This window comes from Schistocerca gregaria, chromosome 2 (assembly GCF_023897955.1).
Source record: "Schistocerca gregaria isolate iqSchGreg1 chromosome 2, iqSchGreg1.2, whole genome shotgun sequence".
In the NCBI taxonomy this organism is placed as follows: domain Eukaryota; kingdom Metazoa; phylum Arthropoda; class Insecta; order Orthoptera; family Acrididae; genus Schistocerca; species Schistocerca gregaria.
In genome coordinates this window covers 57,342,170-57,363,140 of record NC_064921.1, presented here as the reverse complement: position 1 = coordinate 57,363,140, position 20,971 = coordinate 57,342,170, and the positions used below count along the sequence as shown (strand labels likewise).

The following is a 20,971-nucleotide window of genomic DNA, read 5'->3' as shown; positions in this document are numbered from 1 at the left end:
AACTGACATCAAGCACCTGTACAACACAATGCATGCATGTTTGCATTCAACATTCTGGCGGTTACACCGTTTATTAATGTACCACCATTTCACACTTACAATGAGCTTACTCCCACTCACTCTAACCTGGGATCTTTTCCACTGTTAATAACATATATACTTACGATGTTAGATTTGTCAATTTAGGTACATTTCTTTCGTGAACGGTTGATGATAATGTTATAAAAATTCAATGGCTTATGGAGGAAGAGTCTCTCTCCATTCACCTGTTTATGTAGATAAGTCGCTTGCATTACTTTTTTAGGGAACTTTTTTCAATTTCTAAGATTTTTTCCACACATTTAAGATTTTTAATCATATTTTCTACAATATTCCACTGAAATTCTTTTAAAAATATATAGTCGCTTTCCAGCCCGGTTTTTGTAACTTTTGTAAGATTCCCTGTTCTATGATGGTAAGTTCCTGAAAATATGTACCTAATTATTAAAAAATAAAATCTCATCAATCCGACTTTAAGAATGAACATAGTTTGTTACTGACCTCAGACATCCCTGCACCATATCATGCGTCATCTGCATTTTCTTCAGCCTCCCTGGCACTCATAGCATTCCGTGAGTGCATTTTTGGCTTCCTAGCTGTTATAGTCACTTCATAATCTACTTTAGTCACACGGACAGCATCGCCATATTTTCCCCAGGTTGTATGCCTAACTTTTAAAGCAGCCTAACTCTCCCCACATTGACTTCATGAAATTAAAGAGCTGCATAATAAACAACCAAATTCATTACCTGCAAATACTGTTTTACGAATGCTAGACCATACCACGCTGGTAAATGATTCATTTGTGTTCTGCAAGGACAAGGGACAAGTGAACGTAGCGCACGAACAGGGCAGCCAACTGTGAGCACGAAATATTTTCACAAGTCAGCAAATTAGGTTTTTGAAGTTTAAGAAATTAACAGAAGGCAGAAGGGGGGCGTGGCAAAGTGTGCTGCCCTGAAAGTAAATGAATATTTAAAGTCTTTAACTGCTAAAATGCCCTTACAAAACATATTTATCTAGTAAAATACACTCCAAGAAATTTTTCTTTAAAAAATTCAGTCTTGATTACACCGCGTATGCTTCAAGAACGTAGGTGACCGGTTTCGATCATATCACATGATCATCATCAAACGCATGGCCACCTTCGAAGAAGCTAGGTGGAGCACTCTTCTCAGCTGCTGTAATGTCAACTGGCCCAGCAGCTGAGAAGAGTGCTCCACCTAGCTTCTTCGAAGGTGGCCATGCGTTTGATGATGATCATGTGATATGACCGAAACCGGTCACCTACGTTCTTGAAGCATACGTGGTGTGATAACGACTGAATTTTTGAAAGAAAAATTTTTAAAAACTTTTTGATCACTGCTCCAAAAATAAGTATTAAAATTACTCCAAGAAATGCCTATAAGGGAATTTTTTTAATATTTTTCCCCCTACGAAGGTACATCTCCCCTTAAATATGTTACCTACACAAATGTGTTTTCGATATTTAGTTATTCTGAATTAATTACTTTGGTGTTTATGTTTTTATTTTCGATCTGTGTGCACAGATTTGGGGAAACAAGAATGGTGTGGAAAATATTTCGTGCGCCCGAAGATGGACAACTTCACCTACTATATGTGATCTATGTTAGATGGGTTGTCTTCCGGTGTATGAGGCATTTTTTCGTGCATCTATATTTCGTCCGAACTACATACCTCGTGGAAAGAGGATTGGGAACACAGTGGCTAAGGTGCGACCCGTTTTCTAAAATGCATCATTACCCAAGAAAATTGTACGGACGACTGGGGTAGACATCATCTACTGTCACTTATAAAGACGCGATTACATGACGAAAACTTTCTCAGACGCGGCACCGGAGAGTGTGTACTCACATGGCAGCAGCAGCAGAGGCAGCAACAGCAGCAGCGGGAGTTGGAGCGGCCTCATGGCGGCATGGCGTCGCTGTGGGGTCCGCCGCGTCATGGCGACATGTCGCGGGCCGTCGGCAGCGAAGGCGGCGTCAGCGGCAGCGGAGCTCCCGCATGGCCCGCCGGCGACTCGGCACCGGCCGCGGAGGCGCCCACCTGCCCGACAACACACACGCCTGCCTTACCGTCTCGCTCGGCCGGACAGCATACAAGGTGTAGCCGAAAACAAGCGCAAATTTTGTAATTACCAATGTAGCAATAGCAACAGCGATGTGATTTTTGTTGTTGTCGTGGCAATCGCAGCTTCAGTGTCTCCCTCTGGTGTGAAAGGGGAAAGCTTGCCTGTTCACGTGCAATTAACGGGTGCTATCAGTCTCGGCAAAGGGTCAGTCTGTTAGTCTCGGCGAGTCTAGTCGTTTGGTCAGTCGGAGTGAGTCTGGGCCAGTCTTGCGTCACCAGTTGCTGCTCTGTCTTTCGTTCGCATTTGTGCGGCAGTTAGTGTCTGTCTGTCGTCCGGAGTGCTAGTACGTATTAGGGCCGCCAGTCTGCTCGAGTTTGTTCAGGCAATGGGCACTGGCGGTCGGATCGATCGGTTGGTTGGCCGCGCACTGAGACACAAGACGACTGGTCCGTCTTGAACGTCGGCTCATGTGAGGTCGCCACGTGAGTCCAGTGCACCGCGCCGTATAGCGAGGGGTAGTGGCTTCGCGGCCGACACGAGAGCAACAGGAGTCAACCCACGACATTGGTCTGGCCGGAGCGAGCTGTCACGCCGTGAGACGGGAGATCGGCGCGACTTCCTGCGACCGTTGAAGCGGCTCGCAGCGTACGGTTCGGGAGAGCGTTGGGGGTGCTGCGCCAGGTCTTCGCCAGACATCGCGGTTTATTAGAAGTTAAGTGGTTCGTGATATGTTGTTTCATTTCTTGGTCAGTCTCTCGTCCGCATTTGTTAGGCAGTTAGTGCCTGCCTGTCTGTCTGTCTGTCGGTCTGCCATACGTTAATAGCTGCCTCTGTCATGTTGTCGGATTCGGTGTCAACGAATTTATAGAATTAAAGTGTAAAGGCCGAATTCCTGAAATATGTTTTTATCTTGCTTGTCATCTTGCGAGGCGGTATACGTGTAATGTAAAGCAAGTTGTACATTTTATGAAGTCTGAATTTCATGGGTTTTATTCAAATAGTCATTTTTATAAAGTTGCCTCCCTTCCACCGTAAGAGTCCTCTTAAAAACAAATTCCACTTTTGATGGCAAAAAATTTCTTAGTGTGAGTGTTTGTACGTTTTCCATCCCTCTTACGGGGTGCATAGTTAATATGTTTGTGAAAGTTGTTAAAAGTTTTAGTTTAAAGTAATCTGGTGTGTTGCAGATTTGCACCAGTGTAGTCTTTCAGAGGTAGTTGTAGCGGTCGTGACTACGGCCGTGTTGAAAGAGAGCGGCAAGCTTCTCATCCCGAAGGCTCATACTGTCAATATTGTTCTTTCTGCCTGTAAATAAAATTTTAACTTGATATTTCGAGGGCGCTTCTCTGCTTATAAATTTTAAATCTGGTTTTGTCCGCAGCTCGTGGTCGTGCGGTAGCGTTCTCGCTTCCCGCACCTGGTTTCCCGGCGGGGTCAGGGATTTTCTCTGCCTCGTGATGACTGGGTGTTTTGTGACGTGCTTAGGTTAGTTAAGTTTAAGTAGTTCTAAGTTCTAGGGGAAGTGCTGTCATAGTCTACTCGTTTAGAGATATAATCTAGCATTACAGGTTTAACACAGTAAGTCAAATATTACATTAGAAAACTATTTATGTATCTTGAAGGAGCATAAATCGTGGTATAGAAAGAATTTGAAAATAAGAACGCTTACCCACTTCCAACACACTTTGCGATTAATTTGCAATATTTCCGGAAACTTGCTGACTACTTCCATAAATTAAGGACACGAAAAAGTTTATCATTTACTACATTTTCGCTGTTCATACATCAGCCATGACGTTTTATTTTATTACTTCCTTACTGCCAACTCTGGTCGCAACAAATTTTTAGGCGGTATCCACACACACCACTGAAAGTACAGGGTGACAATTATTGAAATATATGATAAAAACATAAATTAGTGACAAAGTACAGCGTCCATACTCTTCATTCAACATGTAAACAGATATTTGGATTCAGTGCTATTTTGTCATATGATGACATTGTTTGAGACCGTGGCTGAAGACAATTGTTGATGGTATTGAGACAGCAACCAGCCTGTGTTGATAAGTCTGTCACCATCGGCGATGATGTGCACAGGCGAAGAGCGAAATTCTGCATCGACATCGGTGCTGCCGATGACCTCCTGAATGGCTGTTTTCAACTCAGTAATGGCTTTGGGGTTATTTCTGTACACCTTGTCTTTAATATAGCTTCACAAAAAGGAGTCACGTGTGTTCAGATCCGGAGAATATGGCAGCCAATCGAGGCCCATGCCAGTGGCCTCGAGGTTCCCCAGAGCCAGAATGCTGTCCACACTGTGCTCCTCCAGGACATCAATCGCTCTCCTACTCCAGTGGGGACGAGCTCCACATGTTGTCAAAATCAGGGTCACTTTGGATAATGCGGATGAAATCACTTTTCCAAAACATTGACGTACCGTTCGGTAGTCACCGCGCCATCGAGGAATATAGCACAGATTAATCCGTGACTGGACATTGCACACCACACAGTCACCCGTTGAAGGTGAAGAGAGTTCTCGATCGTGAAATGCGGTTCTTTGACTCTCAAATGCGCCAGTTTTGCTTATTAACGAATCTATCCAAATGAAAGTAGTCTTCTTTGCAAAACCAAACCATACATTAGCACACTAATCCCCATCATGCTTCGCAGCCAACCGTGGCGTTTGAACATCCTAACGCAAACCTATCACAAGTTAAGACGCTTTTATTTCACATAGTTCAACAATAGACGTCGCACAACACGAAGTTCAGCGGATACGACGTCATAAACTTTTAGAAGCGTGAAGACCTTTATTTTTTTTTCTTAATACAGAGTACAAATTCCCCAGACTGTACTCACGCAGTTACTGATAATGACGGCACTTAACGATTATACACGATTTCCAAACTTTGTGCCTTCAGACATGAGGATCTTGCAAGTTTAATATCAAGTATCTGACAAACTAGCTGAATTGTAAAGTAATCAGGCGACTGAAGCTACTTTACACATAAGAGTTCCATTCTTCAATGAATTCATTGTGCGCTGTTACTGGTATCGGATACCTAGCGTGTTGTCAGCTGTCAAGGAGGTTACATGCGTTTTCGTAGTATCGGCGCCATTTACACTGTAGAATGCAGCGTACCGTATATCGGCATAACAGTGTGCACCTGAGCGGTGTAGTAAAGCCACCTTGGCAACAGAAAATTTTTCCGAGCAGTGACACAGCCGATGTGCCGCAGCAGGTGCCGCTGGAGCGAAGGTTTCACTGCAAGGTAACGAGACCGCCAGCTTGTGGTGGAGACTCCGCGTCAGCAACGCAGGGTGTCGGCAATGCACGGCGTGCAAGCGGGCAGCCCAGCAGCATTCAGGGGCCAACTGGCCACTGATAACCGAACCAGCGTAAAACGCAGCTCAGATGATTCAATAAAGAACATGTTAATTTTGCAGCTGCTATTCGCTGGAACATCCTGGGCTATCCCCTCGCCACTAGTACCATCCTGGCTCTTAGCTGCCTCTCCCTGCAAGGAAAGAGGGGAGCGGGGGCGCTATAATAACAATGCACAATGCACTTTATATAATCACAGTTTCAGAAATGTTGACTTCTGCGTTTTGTGCATGTGCTATGAGTGTAACAGGGAGTTATGAGTGTTGTGAGGACGCTGAAGAGGACACGGTCTGAACGCTCCAGATCGTTGACGACTGATGAAATGATGTAAAAGTGAAAGAAATGAGTATGAACAGTGTGGTTGAGGCACAATCCGTGAAGTCAAGGAGTGTGTTGGCATATCAGTTGACTCAAGTCTTTCTTCAGGCGACATGGATATGAAACGTGTGACACTAAAATTTCTTCCAACTTTGTTGAATTTCGAAGAAAAACAATGGGAGGAAATCAGCAACGGGACAAAGTCAATAGCGGTGCAGAATTAGTCAACCGTGTCGTAATCGGTGATGAAACACAGGTTTATGACTATGACGTCGAACCGAAACTCTACTGCCCAGAGGAAGCATTCTGGATCGCCAAGATGTACAGGAACTTCAAGTGCGCTCAAATTTGAAAATGGTGACGGCTGTCTTCTGTGATTTGAATAGTTTAGTGCACCACTAGCTCTTGCCAAAAGGTTGAACTATGAATGAGGGGTGCTATTTACGAAACCAATCCCGTTAGAGTGAAAATTCGGAAGAAAACCCTAAAATTTGGTGAGAAAGAATTCCTGGATTTCGTTGCACATTAATCCATAACACTGCAGTGACACCGCAACCTTTATTTTCGACAGACAGGACCACAGGGTCCCAATAATGTTTTCTTATTCGCAGAAGTAAAGAAAACTTTAAAACACCGTCGTTTTACAAGTGGAGATAAGACTAAAAACGTAACTTTGAGAGATCCAAAGCTTTCCGAGAGTTCAAGAATTGCTTCCGGAATTCGAGAAAACATTTTCACAGATGTATAATATCCACTGGAGGTTATTTTGAGCAGTAAAACTGATATGGACAAATGCATAAACTTTTTCACAGAAGTTTAAAATAATGCCTTCACTTTCTGAACACATCTCATAGTCACTCGACTCGATCCAGCGTGTACTCGATGCAACTCCTGCCACTGTTGTTTCTCGGCACATCTAGAGACTACCCGCTATAGGGCTCTGCATGTTGTGTATCGTATTCTACTTGCATGAGACTCAAACACGCTGCCAGAGTAGGTTAGGATGAATGTCGCAGTTATCGTTTACCCTACCTAATTGATTTCGTTGTTTTCCCATCCTGTGACCATGTATGAAGCTGGAAACACAACACACAATACAAGTTTTATGGTTCATGTCCCATCCAACGCAACGAACGAGGGCATTTTCCAATACGTGTTCCCAATAATTTCAACACCAACCATGAGTGTTGTTGTTGTCTTAAGTCCTGAGACTGGTTTGATGCAGCTCTCCATGCTACTCTATCCTGTGCAAGCTTCTTCATCTCCCAGTACCAACTGCAACCTAAATCCTTCTGAATCTGTTTAGTGTATTCATCTCTTGGTCTCCCTCTACGATTTGTACCCTCCACGCTGGCCTCCAATACTAAGTTGGCGATCCCTTGATGCCTCAGAACATGTCCTACCAACCGATCCCTTCTTCTAGTCAAGTTGTGCCACAAACTTCTCTTCTCCCCAATCCTATTCAATACCTCCTAATTAGTTATATGAGCTACCCATCTAATCTTCAGCATTCTTCTGTAGCACCACATTTCGAAAGCTTCTATTCTCTTATTGTTCAAACTAGTTATTGTCCATGTTTCGGTTCCCGGGTTCGATTCCCGGCGGGGTCAGGGATTTTCTCTTTCTCGCGATGGCTGGGTGTTGTGTATTGTCCTTAGGTTAGTTAGGTTTAACTATTTCTAAGTTCTAGGGGACTGATGACCATAGATGTTAAGTCGCATAGTACTCAGAGCCATTTGAACCATTATTTTTTTTGTCCATGTTTCACTTCCATACATGGCTACACTTCATACAAATACTTTCAGAAACGACTTCCTGACACTTAAATCTATACTCGATGTTAACAAATTTGTCTTCTTCTGAAACGCTTTCCTTCCCATTCCCAGTCTACATTTTATATCGTCTCTACTTCGACCATCATCAGTTATTTTGCTCCCCAAATAGCAAAACTCCTTTACTGCTTTAAGTGTCTCACTTCCTTAATCTAATGCCCTCAGCATTACCTGACGAGTGTATAATACTGTAAAACCAAGATCGTCCCATATTTCGTGTCATAAATTGAATTTAAACGCCAACACACATAGCCTTTAATAGCAAAACAGTTCAGAAATAACACTTTTGGACTGTATCTCTTTCAATGTTTTCCAGATTTGGAAAAGAAGTAATTGTTTTCCTGTCTCTTGAATGAACTGACACTGAAGAATTTTGATTACGAGCGTATTTACCATTCCAAAATTAAAGTCAACGACTTTCGAGCGGTTCTGATCTTTCCTTCAAAAACGTGATGTTGGAAATCGTTTCATACAGTTCCTGTCAGGTTTATGTCATTGCGACTAAGAAGAAAATATCTTTCCCCGTTGGTGAACGAAGATCAGTCAGTTATGAACTTCTCAGTAACTTCTACATTCCAGTCACTATTATTCATTTTTTCCATTTTACGTTTCCTAATGTAGTCTCAAATTGGTGACCTCCATAAGACAAACGTTTTCTCTGCTTCCAGTGTTCCTATTTGTTTATTCCACACATCATTACGTGCCTCCTGAAGATTCCATATGGAGGTCTCCCATTTACTTCAGTCATTCGATAACTCTGAAGCGTTTACGTACTAAAAAAAAAAGATAATGAATCAAACTGTTAAAATTCGGGCAGAATAACTCAAAAAATGAAGGCCACCAAGGCGCATGACCCACCAACTGAAGTATATGAGGCGCCAGTGGGAATACGTTGGCAGCATTGTTACGCACATAGCTCAGGTTTGACACTGACTCTAAAAAATAAAAAATAAAAAGGACTTTGAAAATACGTATTTTTCAGGATTCCCTGTGAAACAAACTATAAAGTCATCAAATAGAAGACTGATTTTACGTAACTGATTGTTCCGCTGTCGAAATGGAAGTGAGGAAATAGTGGTCACTGAACTCACAAAACTCCTGTCTCTGGGAAGCAATTTTGTGCTGACACCATGTGCAGTGACAGCCCGTAGCCCAAACTTGGCGTGCTTATTGCCCTCGTGCCGGGTGTGGCCGACAACAGCGGAGAGGCGATATGTGGGACACTCGCCCTAACTGCACGGAACACGCAAAACGACCTGAGGCTTAGCTGCGCAGGCGACGCAGCACTGCAATGCCCCGTTGGCCGAGCGAGGCGGCGCATCGGTTAGTCAGCACACTGGACTCATTTTTGGGAGGACGACGGTTCGAAATGGCGTCCGGCCATCCTGAATTATGTCTGCGTCATTTCCTTACATCGCTTTAGGCAAATGCCGTCATGGTCTCTTTGAAAGGGCACGGCCGACTTACTTCTCCATCCTTCCCTAATCCGATTGGATCGTTCTCATTGTTTGGTCCTCTTCCCCAAATCAACCTGCCAACGCCATGCTGCCTGCGGAGAGCAGTGGCCACAGCAACCTGAGTCAGTATCTAGGGGAAACGCCGCATATCTGTGTCAGCTTCGTTTCAGTGTAGGCAATGAGTGTCCTGAGGTCCAAAAAGACTATCAGGCAGGCTACCGGCAGACGACTTCACTTATTTACTACCTTTACTAACCGGACGACCGAGATTTGGGTAAGAGACTTCGAATCAGCTCTTGGCGAGGATCTGGGAGTGTCCCTAACGAACGAAATGCGCGAACCTGCAAAGAACTTTACTACAACAAAACTAAAGTCTAAATGGCAATTAATTGAAACCTTCAGCTGCCGACGGGTGTTGTCGATATAGCTCTATGGGGAGAGCTGAAAATATGTGCCCCGACCGAGACTCGAACCTGGGATTTCCTGCTTACACCGAGGTATATCTACAACACCTGTCGGAAGTTGAGCGTTTCAATTAGTTATCATTTATTCAAGAGAAGCTGCACGGTCATCAGTGGTTCTATTCTTTCGAGAACATCTACTATCTTCATATAAAACGTGATAATATTCTTGATATCTTAAGTCACCCGGAGCAACGATAATTTGCGAGGGCGTGTTGAAAAGTAATGCCTCCAAATTTTTATTCTGTTCTCAATATTGGTTATAGGTATTAAGGGCCATGCCTATTACTCAGTCGACTTTCCCACTTCGACACCGCAAGTTGCAATCCTGTGTCGCTAAAGGGCTCAGAGCAGTCGCGTCTAACGCGCAACGCAACTACGTCGCTGAGTGAGAAACAGCGCGCCGTAATGAAGTTCGCAGTTCGAACAGATCGTCCACACATGGAGCAGCCTCTCCCTCAGCATAACAATGCCAGACTACACGAACAAGCGCTGCGACATCTGCAGCAATCTAATACCTCGATTACGCTGTCATAGGTCACCCTTCATACAGCCCCGTCTTGGTCCCATACGATTTTCATGTGTTTCAAAAAATTAAAGAACCTCTTCGAGGACTTCACTTTCGTAGCAATGAAGCGGTCGTCAACAACGGTAAACATTATACAGTATCAAAAAATTGGTCTCTTGCCGGGAGAAATATGTTCCTCACCAAGGTGACTACGCTGAGAAATAAACATGTAGACATGAAGTGCAAAATTTAGAATGTTAATCAAATTTGTTTCGTTTAAAAATAGTTAAGACTTTCCACAGAAAACATTCCGGGGCATTACCTTTCACCACGTCTTCTTATATCAAAGATTAGGATCGCTGGAGTTGTAACACGAGTTTGGAATCAGAACACAACAGACCCCAGAGAGAGCTCCAATGGAAATTGTAGATGTCTCATGTTACGGGCTCGGAATCTTTTTGTATTCCCTCTATACTGGTAGGCCTTTTGGGACTTTTCGTTATGGACCTGAGGCACTAGGAAGTGTTGCATTCCCACTTAGTCGCTGCCACTCGTTGATGATTGCTAGCACCGCCACCACGTGATAACCGACCGTCGCGAGGGATTGAGAGAGCCTGTTGTGGTCTGAATGTTTACTTCCAAATATTAAGACACTCATGGTAAGAGTATCCAAACTCTTAAAAGACCAGCAGCGGCTGACAATTCAATCGAATTTTACCTTGCTCGATTTGCAGGTTTTGGAGAAATTCATGCTAGGCATGTGCATATGTATTCTTTTCAATTGGCGTAGCTATTTATATCTTTGCATTTAATTGCAACTGTTGCTAGAAAATACCATATGAGTCACTGAAAGCCTCGGGAGGTGCAGCAAAACCTAGGCCATCCAGTGTTATCCGTAGCATATACAGAACTGAAAATGATTAAAACCTATAAGGTCTGGGAGGTTGTATGGGACACCAAAACATTAATTTTCTCTAATGCCATATCTACCTGTGAGGATTTTTCAATCCGGTAGAGAGCGGGATCGGTCACAGCATTCATGCAGTATTGCATAACATAGCGGAATGAAGAATGTAAGGAAGTAGTTGTTATCCCATCTCACTTACAGCGAGTGCACAACCTGGAACCAGATGATTGTCCGGTCAGAGTACTGTTTTCGCAGTGTCAGATATATCCCACATATCTATCCTCTGTGCTGTTTACAGATGAAACAACGTCCGGGCATAGTGGGGTCTTCAACATCCAAAATTCGCATTATGTTAATCCACATGCCACATTTACTCGCATTCATCATTTGTGGTTCTACGTGAATGTGAGGACAGATGTTGCTGCTGACTGTTTAATTGGGCCATATCTCCTACCCAGGCCATCAAATAACAGGCATTATGACAATTTTCTGGCTAGAGAATTTCCAGAAATACTGAGTGATGGGCGATTCGTTACGAGACAGCGCACATGGTTTCAACATGACGGGCATCCAGCGCATTTCAGCAGTTCTCTGCGTTATCCTCTTGAACCGACTCCTCCGGAAAAGTGGACTGGTGCTATGCCATGGCCTACCCGATTGCCTATTTGCCTCGACTGCAATTTTTTGTGTGACGAGAGATGTGCAACGTTGCTTACAAAACGCCTTTTGAATGAGAAGAGGATCTGGTTGCCGGGTATTAGCCGCGTCAGTAGGAATTAACGACACCCATGCAGTTTGCGACCGTGTTAGACAGAACACGACCGACCGATGAAACCCCTGTTTACAAGTCAATGGTAACATCTTTGAATTTATACTGCAGTTCAAGTAATTGTGTCGTGTTAACGTTATTGTGTTCACAGAAAAACACATTACAAAAGTGTTTTCATTCTCCTAGGCAACCTCTCAGATTTTGTTAGTTTGATTAATTTTCATGCAGAGGAAACTCCCTCTACCGGATTAAAGAAATACTCAAGGGAAGATATGACATGACACAAAAATACTTGTTTCGGTGTTCAGTGAAACCTCCAAGAGCCTGTCGTTTTAAATATGCGCCCTGTATAGTGACAACGTTGAAGCTCAACATTTAGCTGAAACAAATACATTTTACATAAGACACTGTCAAAGAACTTAAACGTTTCAGGATAACTAGTTTCATACGCTATATTACAAGTATTTGACAGAAAAAGTGAGTAAACGTGGGGGCGGATAACTTCGCGTTCATAAAATGAGCAGTAATGCGAGATGACATTTCATGTTTGATAACGGTAGGAGAAAGAACGATAGGAGTTCACAGGAGTAGATACATTTATTTTATTGCTTGGTAAATGGCATCTGACATTTTTGAAACATGTTCCTGTAATCTGGAAAGACATACGACTGATAAAAGAACTCTACACAAGGCAGGAAGTGGGGAGGTAACGACTGTCAAGACGAAAGGACAGTTACTGGAAGAGGTGTTAGACAATGCTGTTGTTCATAACCAATGTTTTTCAATATTTCTGCTGTAAAACTAACATACAATGTGTTAGAAAAAGCAAGAGGCGTAACAGTAGGAAGCAAAACGTTAAACATAGCTAAACATGCAGATTATTAGCAGTGTGGGAGAACAGGAGGAAAGACTACTATTAAAGGTATGGAGAATCATAGAAGTGTGGGTAATTTTAGTAAATACCAAACTGGTCGAAATCACCAACCATGAAGCTTCCACTAGAACAAAATTGAGAAGAAATGTCTTACGTACTCTGGAACTTCCGTGACAGAAAGTGGAAGATGTGTGGAGGAATAAGAAGCAGAATATCGATACTTCAAAGACAATGTGAAGAAGTGAAAGATTTAGTGACGGCAAAAACAATTCTGATAGATATCCCGCAAATGTTTGAAACCGAAATAGACAGGCATGTAATAGGTCTGAGTACGTACTTCTAAGAAGGGGAGAGGAAAGGAAAGTAATAGAAATTATAAAACTGAGGGTACAATTTTTCGTGTGACGTACATTGCGAAGAAATGGAAGGAAAGGTCACAAGAAAGAGAAGACGAGGGAAGAGGAAGCCTGGAGAACTTTAAAATGAACGAAGTCATCAGAATATTGAGGAGGAGGCATGGGACAAACGTAAGTGGAGGGCGTCCATACGATATCAAAGAAGCAATAATTGTCACATCGAAGTGCTTATTTCAGACACTTAGCTACTTTAAACGCCGATTGACACATATGATTATAAACAGGAGTGCGCTACAGAACTTACCGCTACTGCCTTATTTGTCAGTCACAAAAATTGTCAAGGAAATAGATACAATGAAATTTAAAATGTAGCGTGCATCAGTGCAGTCCAAAGTAGGCAACTTCAGAAGCGGTAAATTCGGTGTTAGCGGTTACACAACGAATGTAATCTTTTCAGACAGGAAATTAAAACCGTTCGCTAGAAATCTCCTAAGTGAGATCTATAAACAAGTGTAATCACACAGAAATCACTAGGATTTTTCTACGCAGATGATAATGAACTTGCTTGCATTTCCATAAAGTCCAGGTTACCGTAGGAGAACAGTCAGTCACTCTAGACAGTTATGTCAATAAATGAATACGCTGACATCAATGTAACTGAAGGTCTCTAGAACAGGCAAACGAATTTCAAACTGTTTATGTCCAGTTTGTGTCACCCTCTCGGTCTCAACCACTCTAATTCCTAGACTGCCTCTCTCGTTTCAGCTCTCTTCTACGGTAAACGAGGCTACAAAAATTAAGAACAATACATGACTAATATTGAAAATTCCATATAACGCTTAAGGACTTTACGAATTATGGATATCTTTTGTTAAATTTGTCTTTTGTGTTGCGGATTGTCTCATCATATTGACTGAAAACCAACATTTTAAATCTTTGACACATACCGGGAACATAATATCACCCGCTACATTGGTCAGCTTGTTCTGAGTGAACTAAATGCACCGCGACAACAAAGAAGCAAGGTTCTCCTCAGGTGGTGTCGAAAAATAGCGCCCAATGTACATATTCTCATCAATCAAATATTGCTCCTTCTCCAAGGTAACAGGCTGTGGACTAGATATCCTCTTTTCTGTCACAGTAAACATCTCTACGATAAAAAGATAGGAAAATCTCTAATGTTGTGAGTGCTTTGAGAGGTAAAGTCTGTATCAAGCAGAATGGAATTCACATTCGATTAGGTCGATGAGCAGGCCCTCGTTGCAAGCTACGTATACTCATTTTTCAAAAGTCTTCCTAGAGCAGCCCGAAGATGCCGGCAGGTGGACTGGAGGTATAGTACTACTGCGTCACCTGGAATTCGTTCATGATGGCATGGCGAGCTGTCCACAGCTGACCGATGCCTTGGGAATTAATCTTTGGCTGTTGTCGTCCTACTACATATTTGTTTTAATGCTTCTGTCAGAAGTAAGCTAACAGTAAAAAGGTATCATGTGCAATTTCGATAAGTCAGATGCGATGGATGAATTGGAGGTAACTGAGATAACTGTGTGTGCAGTATAAACTGGTCTCTGGAGGTCCATCGATGTGGTACTGTTCAATTTCTGTCAGCTAACAGGTAGTAAGAAAAGTGAGTGTTTCCATTTAGGTATGCCAAAGAACACCCTGTGGATTTAATATGTTTATCTTTGTGCACTATGCTACAGAATTACTGGAGGTGGACGACATCCCACTCTTCAACAAATAGATGAGATGGAACCATGTAGACGGGTGGCAACAGTAGATGCACCGTGGGACAGGAGTTGTAGAATGGCCGACCCTCGGGCTAGGGTGCTGTGGGACTGCGTTCCTTACTCATCTGTACCATTGTTGTCCGCGTGTAACACCTGTCTGGTCTTTGCTGCCACTCAGCGACAATGGACTAAGAGACACAGACGACGGAAGATGCACATGCGTTCCACATTCAAATCTATATATCCTGAAATCAATAGTAGAGTGTGTGGCGGAATGTACTGTGAGTGAGTTTCAATGCCTTTCGCGTACTTAGCGAAAGAAAATGGTTGTCTCTCTGTTCACAACCTGATTTCTTTAACTTTCTTTAATGGTCCCTACGCGATATGTAGAATTTGCCAAGAGAACTGGAGCACAGTACTTATCCAACACCGGTCCTTTATTCGACAGAGTTCCTGCAAAATAACGCCTCCCTTTTGCCACAGATTGTCATTTAAATTCCTCGAGCATCCCGGTAAAGGCTATGCCGATATTTTAAAATCCCTGTAAAGCATGTCTGAATTCGTTGCATGTCTGCAAACTTCCCTGAACCTTTTCAACAAACTGATGTCTCCGTTCCGCTTTCCGTCCTCCTCAGTTCTACATGTTTGTCCCATTTAGTTTTGTTCTATAGTGTTACTCTAAAATATTTGAAGGTTGTGACATACTTCAAATCTGTGTCCCCTCCATCCTCCCCCTCTCCTCCTCCCCCCCCCCCCCCCCCCCCCCCGCCGCTAATCTTGTATTCGGGTGTATTGCATTTATCTACATTAAAAAAAGAGCTGTCGTTCTTGGCACGTAGTGGAAATCTTCCTTGTGCATTTGCTGGCAGCTGTCTAACACCGATATTTTTCCTGAAGGCAACAGCTACTTCAGCGAATAATATGATAATGTTGCTGACCTTAGCCTCAAACGTCTAGTAGCGACACATCATCTCGTGGCGAACGACTTTTGTTAGGGAGAAAATGTTTGCTGTATTTTTCCGTCGCCTCTAGCCGTCCTTTTAGATTGGTTATTCCCCTGAGAGGTAGAGGCCCTAGGTACCCTGCAGTGCGTGCGCGTCTTGTGTGTTGCCTATAATCCAGTCGTGTACTCTGCGTGAAAGAGGTGTATCCGCGTACACACTCCACATGCCAGCTTATCGTGCATTCCTAATGGTACCACGTACTCCTACTAGTCATTTCTTCTCTTGTTCCACTCGCAAATTGAACTAGGAAAAAACGAAAGTTGAAAACCTCCGTCAGAGCCCTAATTTCTCGAATTTTATCTTCGTGATCCTTACGTGTACGATGGCGACAGTGAGATCGTTCTGGAGTCAGAACCAAATACAGGTCTTCTAAATTTCTAATACAGTGCCTCGTGAAAAGAGCGTCGTCCTACCTCCAGGCTTTCACATTTGAGTTCAGGAAGCATCTGCGTAATACTTGTGTTCTGATAGAACCTGCCGGCAGAAAATGTAACAGCACGCGTCTGGATTGCTTCGAGGTCTCCATTTAATCCGATCTGGTGCGGATCCCAAACACTCGTACGGTACTGAAGGAGAGGTCGCTATTGCAGTCTGTACGCCGTCTTCTTTATGAGAAAGCTACACCTTTCCAAAATTCCTACATAAAACGGATCAAAGCATTCACCTTCCCCACTAGCAACCTGACGTGCTCATCCATTTACAACGTTACACTGAGATATTTAATTGATGTGACTATGTCAAGCAGCAACTTACTGATTCTGTATTCAATCGTTGCAGTATTGTTTTTCACAATGATTTCCATTGAATTTCGTTTTTCTACGTTTAGAGGAAGCTGCCGTTCATTACACCAACTAGAAATTCTGTCCAAGTTATCTTGCATACTCCTACAGCCACTCAGCAGCGACACCATCCTTTACGCCACACTGTCATTCACAAACAGCCATAAATTGCTGCTTCGGCTACGCGTTACATCGTTTACACATACAGAAAATAAAAGCGGTCCCGTCACACTTCCCTGGGGCACCCCTGACGATACCCATGTATTCGATGAACAGTCGCTTTCAAGGACAACGCTCTGGCTTCTATTATGTAAAGATTCTTCGAGCCACTTACATATCTGTAAACCCAACCCGTATTCTCTGACCTTCGCCAACAGTCTGCAATGGGCACCTTGTCATGTATGCTGTACCACGGATTAGTTGACCATGCTAACACTGTGAAATTTCGTCTTCCCAGGGCTGGCGAATACTTAATGTCGCCAAAAGGCGTCGGCGAAAATTTTGTCTCCAACAAAAATCGTATTCCATGACGTTATCTATCACACCTAGACGTTTGATGCAAAGACTTTGATACACCTTGAATACACATCAAGAAAGCTGGTGGTTCCTTTACACTTCTTTGGGGCGCATCCGATTTTACTTTCGCGTCTGTTTAATGTGTGTCGGAGATGTCAAAACGCTTCTTTGTGATGACTCTTTGTGATCGACGGTCTTGCAGGAACACAAATCTACCAGGACAAATCAAAGAGTTTATTCCGTTATTCTTATCATACTTAAACTTTGTAATCCCTAGGTATAACTATTAAATGGTGCGCTGAGTCTCCTACGTTCAGAATAAAGAAATTACATGTACGCACTACAAAGAATAAATCCAGAAGGAAATATGTCCAGAAGGGAAAGTGTAATCAGATGCAGACGCTGCACTCTGATCAAACACACCATGAAGTTAAGACTACGTGCCTATAGACGAAGCGAAGTCGCGAGGTCAAGTAGGAATCCGGCACAATCTTTTAAGGCTGTTTCTACGGTAAATAACTTACGACTACACACATGTTGAAATACGTCAGTTTCAGGATTCTCGTATAGCAGGATGCTTCATGCCTATTCTGGCATCAGTCCATGCGCAACAAATTTAGCAGCTGTTCGTATCCTTCATTTGCGCTGCTGATAACCCGTCACTGGTTAATCTTTGAGATAAAGAACTCAACGCTGCGGCTGCTGCGGCGACTGGCACTCGAGTGACTTCTAGTGTTGCTCCCGTATTGAGGGGTCATGTCAAATGTTTATACACTCTGTGTGCAATCAGATTCTGTTATCTTCCTGAGCGTGAATAAATGGGCTAATTTTCACATTGAATGTGCTCTGAAGAAATTTCTTAGGATATAACGCCCAGTCCCATTTATGCACTTATAGCCTGTCTCTGATGTTAGCAGGCCGTTTTTTCCCTCTCGTTCTGAGAAAGAAGCGGTTCACCAATCAAGTGGCTCGTCTTTCAAGCTTACTTCTGTCTTACGAGACATTCAACAATGACATGAACGTAAGTATTGCAACTAATTTGCATGACTAGTACGGCGAATTAATTCCTGAAATGAGTACGTTATGAGTTCACACTTTTCTGTCTATACCATTTAACACTTTTTCATGTAATATATTAAGTGACGAATATATTTGCTACTGCCATCCCCATATGTCAGAAACGTTAGAAACTGTAAAGCGGAAGTCAGTGCCAGTTGCAAGGCAACTCATACGAAAGCGTGGTATAGCGCTGAAGCTGATATCCCATTTTGGAAAACTGGAACTCACGCACAATTTCGTTTCTCATATTCAAAGATTGGTGGAATGTGGTAATGACAGTAGCCAAAACATGTCATGAAGTAATGTAATAAATAAAAGGCGATTTATTGGTAAAATAGTATTCTTCGGGGAAAAGAACTTGCGCTTTGAGTTACATTAAATCGCAGTGCTTTTTATGGTGCCAGCATCATTACAATTGGACAAGGCCATTCGTCGTGGGATCATACGGCACCAGTAAGCAGCAGGGTCAGTCATCGTGCTACCAGACAGCGACAGTGAGGTTGCACAGATACTGTCGCCTTGTATGCCCATAGCATTCCGCTAGGATCTTTGACTAATATGTGACAGACGTCAGGTAGAAGGATGAAGTTAGTGGAGGGAGAAACTGTTGGCTAAATTTGCAAAACGTACGCGGATGTCTTGAAAGAACATGCCGGGGAAGGAGAGTGTTAAGCTGCTAATGACGTAGCGAACATGATACCAAATGAATGTAGCAATATTGTACAATAATTTGCACAAGTCTATTTCTAGAGAGCGTCGAATGAATATGTCTGCTTTTTTCATTTCGTCGTAATGTGTGGCGTCTCTCTATGTATTTTCCCTTTTCTTTTTTACACAAAAGACGGATTGATGAAAACGGTGTCCTTGTTCTAGGGTGGTTATACCGCCTTCAGTGGCGTCCGATAGCAAGAGCTCAAACAGGGAACGAGAGCTACACTGAGGACCATCCCCGTACTAGGACAGCGATATCTGAACCCTGCTGATGATGTTGTCCATCCCTTTGACAATATTCTCCTTCGTCTCATATAACTTTTTACCTGCAAGTACAGAGCGGCGGTGAAAACTCTCGAATAATCGGAACTCTGGGAGCGGCTGCTGACAGTATGAAGTAACGGCAGCTGAGATGTTCCGCGGGGGTACTAGAGTCTGCTGAACATAAGGTGATCAGTGTTTGGTGCAAACATGACTCCCAAGAAAACCCGAGGTTTCATGGCACTGATGATACCTAAAGAGAAGTTGCGCCCTTCTTCCAGGCATAATTTTTTGTAGCAGAGCGATCGTCGCCTGTCTGTCTAACACAGATAAACCTGGTTACATTAGTACTTGAGGGATTAAAACCCAGAGGTGCCGTCATTTCGTCGTATACAGTCAACTAGCTGACTAATGCGCCTCCTTTCATTCACCATAGCTGTTTCTTCCACGGTGCACGTTTTTCGAGAATTTTATTGTGTAGTTTTACCTGACAAGAGTGTTCGAACGTCAAGTCACAGCGGTACGTCCCTGATGCCCACGACAAAACAAATAAGACAAAACACCTCGAAGACTGAGGCTATTTCTTTGCGAAATGATTTTGTCGTGGGCGTGACTGTGTTTTCTGGCTAACATCATTATGATTTGTGACATGCAACACCGCTGAATTGTATCACTAAAGATTTGTTGTTTTGTGTGACACTAGAAATTATTACAACGTGACAGATTTCAGAATTCACCACATTCTTCCAAAGATTTACAACATATAACGAGTATTTTTGGAAAGGGCAGTGTAAAAGTAGCATAGGCATTTTCCATAGTTAATTTCCTTCTAATTAGCAACATGCTCTTAGAACAACGACACTGGCTGCCATCATACATTTTTTTCTGAATGCTGACAAGTAAACCACAGGAAGTCTCAGTTGTCAAACAAATGCCAAGACAGTACTCGTCGGTTACCTTCTCGGACGTCTGTGTGGTGGAAGGTAGCACGTGACAGGCGCGTCACCCTGACAGGCTGCATACAGCGCACGTAGAGAAAAATACTGCACGGAACTCACTGTGTCCCCGCCACGCGACGCGACGCGGCCTACAGTAGGACTCGTGCTTCTCTCGTCACGCCACGAGCCCGGAACTCAGCAGCGCGGTGTGGGACACACGTCCGCCCAGCTCGGCGGTCGCGACGCGACTGCCCGCTGCCGCGCCCCACAAGGCGTCGGCTGGCGACGCGGTGCTCGGCGCTCGGCGCATGCGCGGCGCGATCCGGCCGCCGGGGTCGGCGCAGCCGGCGTTATTCCAGGCCGGCGGTGGGGGTGAGGGTGGCAGATTAATAGCGGCTTTCGCTCACCGCTGCTGCCGCCGACTCGCCGTACCGCCCGCTGCAACAAATTCTTCTGCAGCACTGCCTGATTGGGTGGACGCTGCCCTAATGAAACACGTAAACCTGCCGGCCAGCCAAACATGGCACACAGGGAGACTTTGTATATTTTACTGCAGACCTCGAGTCGTAAATGGTAATAATCCTACATAGTAAAACATCGCTGACAGCATCAGTTCCACAAGTCATGGTTGCAAAATAGTAACACTAATCCTTTAGAGAAGAATGGAAAAACACAGAAGCTGACTTCGGGGAAGGTCAGTTTGGAATTAAAGTTCAGGGAGAATAAATAAAAATACTGAGGTTTGCCGAGGACATCGTAATTCAATCAGAGACAGCAACGGCCTTCGAACTGCAATTGAACGGAATGTCTTCAAAATAGGATTTGAATGTCTTCAAAAGAGGATATAAGATGAACATCAACAAAAGCAAAATAAGGGTAATGGAATGTAGTCGAATTAAATCAGGTGATGCTGAGTGAATAAGCATACTGAATGAGACAATAGTAGATGAGTTTTGTTATTTGGGCAGCAAA

General features: G+C 43.5%; 1 protein-coding gene across 1 annotated transcript in view; it reads right to left on the bottom strand.

Moving 5' to 3' along the window:
• Nucleotides 1–20,233, bottom strand: part of LOC126335636 (uncharacterized) — a 785,040-nt gene extending 764,807 nt beyond the window's left edge. Inside the window, exons 1-2 of the mRNA XM_049999091.1 lie at nt 20,019–20,233; nt 1,915–2,106 (exon numbers count right to left, since the gene is read on the bottom strand). Of these exons, the coding sequence (XP_049855048.1) occupies nt 1,915–2,106; nt 20,019–20,082 (256 nt within the window). The 5' untranslated portion in view covers nt 20,083–20,233. The remainder of the gene's footprint in view (nt 1–1,914; nt 2,107–20,018) is intronic.
• Between the last annotated feature and the right edge of the window lie 738 nt (nt 20,234–20,971).